The sequence below is a fragment of the Myotis davidii genome, unplaced genomic scaffold (assembly GCF_000327345.1).
Source record: "Myotis davidii unplaced genomic scaffold, ASM32734v1 scaffold223, whole genome shotgun sequence".
Lineage (NCBI taxonomy): Eukaryota > Metazoa > Chordata > Mammalia > Chiroptera > Vespertilionidae > Myotis > Myotis davidii.
This window is the reverse complement of record NW_006294609.1, coordinates 4,714,857-4,723,212: the sequence shown is the minus strand read 5'-3', so window position 1 is coordinate 4,723,212 and position 8,356 is coordinate 4,714,857. Positions and strand designations below refer to the sequence as shown.

Genomic DNA, 8,356 nt, shown 5'->3' with positions numbered 1-8,356 from the left:
CCTGCACATCTCCTACTGGGGATGTGCCCACAACCCAGGTACATGCCCTTGACCGGAATCGAACCTGGGACCTTTCAGTCCGCAGGCCGACGCTCTATCCCCTGAGCCAAACTGGTTTCGGCTGCACTGCTTGTTTTAAGTCACCCTTATTTTACTTAGTAGTCCCAAAGCACAGAGTAGTGATGCTGGCAATTTGGAAATGCCAAAGAGAAGCCATAAAGTGCTTCCTTTTAAGTGAAAAGATAAAAGTTCACAATTTAATAAGGAAAGAAAAAAAGTCTTATGCTGAGGTTGCTAAGATCTCCAGTAAGAACCAATATTCCATCCATAAAATTGTGAAGAAAAAAAAGAAATTTGTGCTATTTTTCTGTTGCACCTCAAATTGCAAAAGTTATGTCCACAGTATGTGGTAAGTGCTTAGTTAAGGTAGAAAAGGCTTAAATTATAGGTTGGAAGACATAAGCAAAATACATGTTTTTTTGTGGGTTTTTTTTTTAATGCAAAATACATGTTTTGATTGCTGGCAATGTGTTGCTCCCAAAAGCACTGATCTTATACTAAGACTTAAGCAAGGAGTTCCTTAAAACAAGTGACCACATTCACTTAACTTTCATTGTTATATTGTTATAATTTTTCCATTTTATTATAGTTATTAATCTCTTGTCTGACTTATAATTAAACTTTATCATAGGTATGTATGTATAGGAAAAAAATAGTATATACAGGGTTTGATACTATCCATAGTTTCAGGCATCCACTGGGGTCTTGGAATGTATTCCCTGTGGATAAAGAGGCTAGGTGGGAGTGGAGGGGGGGAGGGTACTATAGTTTGCTGATCAGTGGTTTGTAACTTAATCACTAAGATAGATTTTTATCCATTAGTTACAGACATTTGTTTTCTTACTTTATATGAATTTAAAGAACATCACTTTATTCCTTTCTTTTTCAGTATCCTTTCCTTGGTCCTGTGCCTACCAGAATGGGTGGATTCCTTAATTCTGGCTGTTCTCAGTGTCAGACCAGTTCTTTTTATCTTGTTTGTGATATTTATGAGCTGGATACCAATGGTTTAGGTAAGTGTATGTTTGCATGAGTCTATTTAGTGGGTCTTTGTCATTGCAACATTGCACTTAGTAAATACGACAGAATATCTATAACTCACTATTTGAAAAAATTTAAAGGAGATGGAAGCTGGAAGCTGTTCTGGAAATGTCTGGCTTACAGGAAAGTACATTCAAAGGTTATAAAGTAATATTTTAGAAGTTTAAGTTCTTTCCATATTTGAAATCTTATTAAGTTCTAAAGCTGAATAAATTCTTGATTTGTTACACTGTTTTTAGATTTCAGATTGAATTCTTTATTTAAAAATGAAGTCCTTAGCCCTGGCTGGTGTGGTTTAGTTGGTTGGGCATCATCCTGTGCACTAGGAGATTACCTATTAGATTCCCAATCATGGGCACATCCCCAGGTGTGCGCTCAATCCCTGATGGGGGCGTACAGGAGTTAACTGATCAATGTTGCATTCTCACATTGATGTTTCTCTCTCTTTCTCCCTCTCCCTTTTCTCTTTAAAAATGGATAAATTAGTGTGTGTGTGTGTGTGTGTGTGTGTGTGTGTGTGTGTGTATAAAATGATTTCAGAGAGGAAGGGAGAGAAATAGATACATCAGTGGTGAAAGAGAATCATTGATCTGGCTGCCTCCCCGCATAACCTACACTGGGGATCGAGCTTGCAACCTGGGCATGTGCCCTTGACTGGGAATGGAACCATGACCTCCTGGTTCATAGGTTGCCGGCTGCGCAATAAACTATTCTTTTTTTAAAAAAAAGAAATTTTCAACTTTGTGGAGAAAAGTTTCTTTCTAAGCTCTAAAACCAGTGAGAATCACAAATATTCTATAGGCTGTGGTGGGTTTTTTTCCTTCTGAATCATAATGTTTGTACTTCCTGTCCTGTCATTTGGAGTATTTGAAACACATAGTCCTCCTAGACTAGAAATCTTTTCCTATATCTTTTCTCAGTTTTTCTTTTCTTTTCCTTTCATTTGTCTCTGTCTCTCTGTCTCTTAAGCGAAAAGAATGTCTTTGCCTACATGTGGCTTGCAGGTATTGAGCTTGCGAGAAAAAAAAAAGAATGTTTTTCATTGTTTTTCAATTTTAGAGGATACAGTAGAGATCCAGGAGCGAGTAGAGAATATTCTTAAGTCTTTACTAGAACAGTTAAAAGGTAAGCGTTCTTACTGTGTGTCCCCTTTTGTATCTGATTGTCTGATAATAGCTCATTTTTTTAAGTTAGAACTTGCAAGAGGATTTGAAAGTAATGCATACTTTTGATATGTTTAAGATGTGCTTTTAACTTGAAAAGGTTTTATTACAAAAGCCATAGATAACTATTATATAAATAGTACACAGCTATGTATGGTCTTTCCCCTGTTGCCAGCCCCATTTCCTCAGAGTAAGAACTGTTGACACTTTGAAGTCTATATGCCTAGAAACCACCCAAGCTGCCCATACATGTGTATATGGAAATACATAGTGGTAATTGTCTTTAACATATGAAAAGGTGTAACATATGCTTTTCTGACTATAATTTGCTATTATCTTGGATATCTTACCATTTCAGCTACATGTACACTCCATTCATTTTAATGACTGCATAATATTCCATGGTTGTTTTTTTATCATTGTACCAAATTTGTTTATGCTTCCCTCCGTCGAATACATAATATACACTTGAGTTATTTGTAGCAGTATTTATAAACAGCATATATATAACAATGCTGAAATGAACATCTTGAAACACAAGTGTTTGGATACTTATTGAGTATTTTCTTGTGATTAAATTCCTAGAAATGGAATTATTTGGTAAAAGGATACACATAAGCATTTTAAATCTATAAGGGACTTTCTCCTCAGGATTCTAAACAGTTTTTAATTTTATTGCCCAAATGAAGAATGAGAATTAAAAGATGATCAAGATTATAAGAATTAAATGTGGTATTTGTTATGAAGGTACATCTCTACCATGCCCTTAATGGCACAAGTTCTTCTAAATTATTCACTGGGAATCTTAATTTTATTGTGCCAATGGCCTATTTGTGAAAAGGCTCCGACACTAGAATATGTAATTTATAAAGCCACCTTTTATATTTTAAAGACAACAGAGCAATAGTCATGTGGCTTTTAAAAAAGAGCTTAACATAGATATTCTTTGGTATTTGGTTTATTGTGTGTGGATGGGAGGCTTTCTTGATTAAGCATTAATATTTGTTTATTCTCTAGTAGATTGTACATTGTGTTCCTAAGAATAACATGAAACAAGGGCTGAATAAAACCATGAAATATTTTTCTGTTTTTAGATGTCTTCAGTAAATGTAAAGGTGATCTGTTAGAAATTAAAGATGGTAACTTGAAAACACACCCTACTCTTTTAGAAAATCTAGTCTTCTTTGTTGAGGTATGTTTTTTTTTTCTCCCTAAACTAGATTGTTCTCTATTGTCTGAAGGATTAATTTTTCAAAAATGAACAGAAAATAGGCACCCTAGACCTGTAATTTAATCCCTCACCCCTGCCTTTTGTTAATTGAAAAACAATGGACTCATCTTGAAAGATTTCTGATCCAATCCAAATCTAGCTGTTTTCTGTTCATTTTCCTTGTTGAGTTTAAATTAATTCCTCCAGCTTCTTTTGTTTGTCGGGCTGTTCTCTAATTACTGAGATTCTGCATTATGAAGGATGATCCAGGAGCTGATATATCAAAACTCTCCTTTTAGCTGAGAGGAGGATGTATCACAAACACTGATAACATCTTTTCTGTAATTTCTGTGGCATTTTTCTTTTTTCTTTTCTTCTACTAGTCTGTAAACTTTCTGAGGGTAGTATTCTCTGTTCTTTTGACTGGCACATTATAAGTGCCTATAATACACTGACTGAATGAATGAATAATAATTGCATGTATATGTACATGTATGCACTATAGTATAGAAGAAGACATACAAACATCTAACAAACAGGATATGTGCTGACCAACTGGGGAGATTCTCCATATATATTTAAGTTAAGGTTTGCAGGTAAGGTAGTATTTTACTTGGCTGAAGAGGTGGGTGGAAAGAGACATATTGTAAAGAACCTTTGGATTCCATGTTTAGGAATTTGGACTTCTCACTTGAGTGAAAAGGATGTTAATGGATTCTCACTTCCAATAGGCAAGAGAAAGGAAATAGGATCAAGTGGAGCCTGAAGAAAGGATAAAGATTTAAGCTGTATTTAAGCCAGAGATGATGAAGGCCTGGATTAATGTGGTGACCGTTGAAATTAGAGAATGGAGAGTTGGAGGAGAAATTGAAGGGATTTGCTTAGAACGACTGTCAATTTATTTGTTTAATCCATTACATTTAACTGTTCCTGATTGATATCTTGAGTGTAATCGTTATTCATGAATTTGTAATTTTTCCTCTTTCAGACTATTTCTATTATTCTGTGGGTGTCCAGTTACTGTGAGAGTGTCCTGCGACCATACAAATTAAATTTACAGAAGAAGAAAAAGAAGAAAAAAGAAACCAGCATCATCATGGTAATAACAGAAAATACAAGTAATAATCTGGCTGCATGCTGCTTTTTGTTTTCCTGCATGTTGTGGAACTTAGGGTCCTATATGCATTTATTTTCTTTCCTTAACTTAAAAAAAATATATACACCTACAGGAACATTGAAATACTAGTACAATGACACCCAAATAGCCTTACCTGGTCTCACCACTTTACCAGTTTGCACATTTGTTTTGTTTCGCTCTCTCATCTCCCTTGCCCCTTCATTCACTGTGTTTAAGATAATTTAACAGTCATGAGTACAAAGTCTGGAAGGATAGATCAGAGTTGCTCTGTTACTCTCTGTGTTAACGGAGGCCTACAGTCCTAGAACTTGTTAAATAGCTTTTTGATATTTGGATTTTGTGGGTTTTGTAGTTGTTGCTTTTCTAATTCCAAAAATAAAAATAACTTTCCTATTTTTATGATCATCTAAATAACCTAACGGTGTAAATAAAGTGAAGATCATCCATATTCCCACCAAGCAGTGACAGCCACTGCAAATAAACCAGAATCATGCTCTGTAGGTTTTGCAACTATTGGTTTGTTTCTGTTTTTTATTGAATGACATTTACTGACATCTCATTTCAGTTAATATATATGTATCTCATTACCTTTAATGGTTATATACTATCCCGTTATATTAATACACCACCATAACTTATTCCCATTGATGAATATTTGGTTGGTTCTGATTTTTAAATATTATAAATTATGCTTTTATTAAAATACGGACATATACACAAAGATTAATTTATAATATTTTCTTACGATATCTCATAGATCTAAAGTTACTATGTATTTACATTTTTACATTCCACAACAGTGTTGAGTGTATCTGTACCCTTACCCATCTGATAGGCCAGTGATGGCGAACCTATGACACGTGTCAGAGGTGACACGCGAACTCATTTTTTTGGTTGATTTTTCTTTGTTAAATGGCATTTAAATATATAAAATAAATATCAAAAATATTAATCTTTGTTTTACTATGGTTGCAAATATCAAAAAATGTCTATATGTGACACGGCACCAGAGTTAAAGTTAGGGTTTTTCAAAATGCTGACACGCCGAGCTCAAAAGGTTCACCATCACTATGATAGGCAAACATTACTATTCCTTTTTTTCTAATTTGCATTTAAAAATTTCTATTGATGTTGAACCTTCAAAGACTGCTTCTTGAGTGAAAAGCTGGTTTATTACTTGATTGGCTAGCTTTCTTGCATTTATCTGTGTTTTAAATTGTATGATATATTGCTGGGATTTCTTTGCTATATTTTTTGTTCTGTCGTTGCCCAAGTTTCCTATTGTGGTAGTAATATTTTACCTTTTGATATGGTCTGACCTGTTGGACTCTTATAATATAATAGTGTTATTAATCCTTTATCATAGATGATTCCGTTTCTTCCAGTTTGTCATTGGTCTTTTTTTAAAAAATATATTTTTTTATTCATTTCAGAGAGGAAGGGAGAGGGAGAGAGAGAGAAACATCAATGATGAGAGAGAATCATTGATTGGCTGCCTCCTGCACCCCCTTATTAGGGATTGAGCGCTCAACCCAGGCATGAGCCCTTGACCGGAGTCGAACCCAGGACGCTTCAGTCCGCAGGCCGATGCTCTATCCACTGAGCCAAACCAGCTAGGGCAGAATTTTCTTGACTGTAGTCTCCCATCATTTTTCTATTAGAGGAAATCTCAAAGATGTAAAAGAGAAGAAATGAAGTCTTGGGGTCCTCTCATCTCCTTTAGTGTTCCAGGAGATTCTCAATTCAAAGTTGAGTAATGGCCAAGATATTTTTCTATTGGAATTTCATCTCTACTTCACCAGGGTGAATTAAAATCTCATTTTTAAAGAATGCTTATGTCATTGTTGCTGAGTTAGCATTATTTGGTGGCAATTAAATATGCTATGGGTTTCAAGAATGTGTTAATATCAAAACTGTATCCATCCCTATTATTGTTAATAGCATTAAGTAAAGCTATAGTATGAAATTAGTATAGCTTAAATGATGTAAGTATAAGGAATATGTTTGATAATCTTTCAACTTTTTAAAAATGATTTTTTCAGCCACCCGTCTTTACCAGTTTTCAAGACTATGTTACTGGGCTTCAGACTTTAATTTCCAATGTTGTGGATCATATTAAAGGGCTTGAAACACATCTAATTGCACTTAAACTTGAAGAACTTATTTTAGAAGACACTTCTCTCTCATTGGTAAGAGAATGTAGGCAATCAGCAATAAGTTATAAAGAAATATTGAAATGTTCTCTATCATAAGGACATGTTAATTTTCAATCCATCATTCTCTCCTTACAGGAATTCTGATTAGAAGGTGACTGCAGTAGTAGTTTGTTGTATTGGTGGGGGTGGGAGTATGGGTGGTGCATTTCCCCTCCTTTATTTCCAACCCCCTTGTCCTCCAGTCCCCAGCCTCCAGTCAGTCCCAGTCCCCCTATCCAGAACCATTCCCACCTCTCCCTCTTCTGTGTTTCTAAGACACATTTATATCTGCCGTTAGACTTTAAGACTTCCAGGCACTTGGGAACCGAGTGAATCTAAAGAAGTAGGTACACCCCAGCTAGGACTCTTGCCTCCTATCTCCCACTTGAGAGAAGAGAGACACTTGCTGTCCTTTTGGTACACTTTTCATATAAGGAAATCTGGAAATTTGTAGTTACAGATTTAGAACTGTTTAATTTTTTATTTTTTAGACCAAATCCAAAGTCATTCTTTATTTGAAACTCACATCCCCTTTTCTGAATAATGCAGAAAAACAAAAACTCAAAATTACCCTACCTCTTAAAAAAACAAAAAAGTCTTAAAAGATTGCACACTTGAATGAATGTCACATTGCTTTATATTGTTGGGCTTTGCTGGGTATCTTTGAGATTTTTATTTATTTTATTTAAAATATATTTTTATTTATTTCAGAGAGAAAGGGAGAGAGGGGGGAGAGAGATAGAAACATCTATGATGGGAGAGAATCATCGATTGGCTGCCTCCTGCACATCCCACACTGGGGATCGAGCCCGCAACCCAGGCTCATGCCCTTGGCTGGAAGCGAACCCGGGACCCTTCAATCTGTAGGCCGGCGCTCTATCCACTGAGCCAAACTGGCTCGGGTTCAATTTCTTTATAAAATGGAAATCATATTAATACCTACTTTTTAGGATTATAGTGAGGATTAAATAAAACAACAATGACCTTTTATTACTTACTTTTGTTAAAATTATTCTACATTACTGAGCAGCACCAGCCACCAAATATAGGGTCCATATAGTGTTGGGTACTTGTCTTTTGAGTTTAAAAAAAAAAAATCTTCAGTTTCCTTTAGGTTACTTCTTTCCTTCCCCCCCTCCGCCCAACTTCCTTCCTAAACTAGAAACATTATCTAGAAGTCCTGTGGACTACCACTGCCAGTCCTGGTCCCCTTTCCTCCTTCCTAGGGGTGTCCACTGAAACTGGTTACGTGCCAAGATCGTCTTTTTTTCTTCTTTCATTTATATTCATAGAGAAAATACACAGTATTATATGTGTCATTAAAACCATCTGTTTTTTTAAAAAATATATTTTTATTGAGTTTTTACAGAGAGGAAGGGAGAGATATAGAGAGTTAGAAACATCGATGGGAGAGAAACATCGATTAGCTGCCTCCTGCACATCTCCTACTGGAGATGTGCCCGCAACCCAGGTACGTGCCCTTGACCGGAATCGAACCTGGGACCTTACAGTCCGCAGGCCGACGCTCTATCCACTGAGCCAAACTGGT

At 35.7% G+C, this 8,356-nt stretch overlaps 1 protein-coding gene across 1 annotated transcript in view; it reads left to right on the top strand.

Moving 5' to 3' along the window:
* NAA25 (N(alpha)-acetyltransferase 25, NatB auxiliary subunit) overlaps positions 1-8,356 on the top strand; it is a 63,623-nt gene that overhangs the window by 52,446 nt on the left and 2,821 nt on the right. Inside the window, 5 exon segments of the mRNA XM_006769001.2 lie at positions 950-1,073; positions 2,161-2,226; positions 3,359-3,456; positions 4,463-4,573; positions 6,655-6,801. Coding sequence (XP_006769064.1) covers positions 950-1,073; positions 2,161-2,226; positions 3,359-3,456; positions 4,463-4,573; positions 6,655-6,801 — 546 coding nt within the window.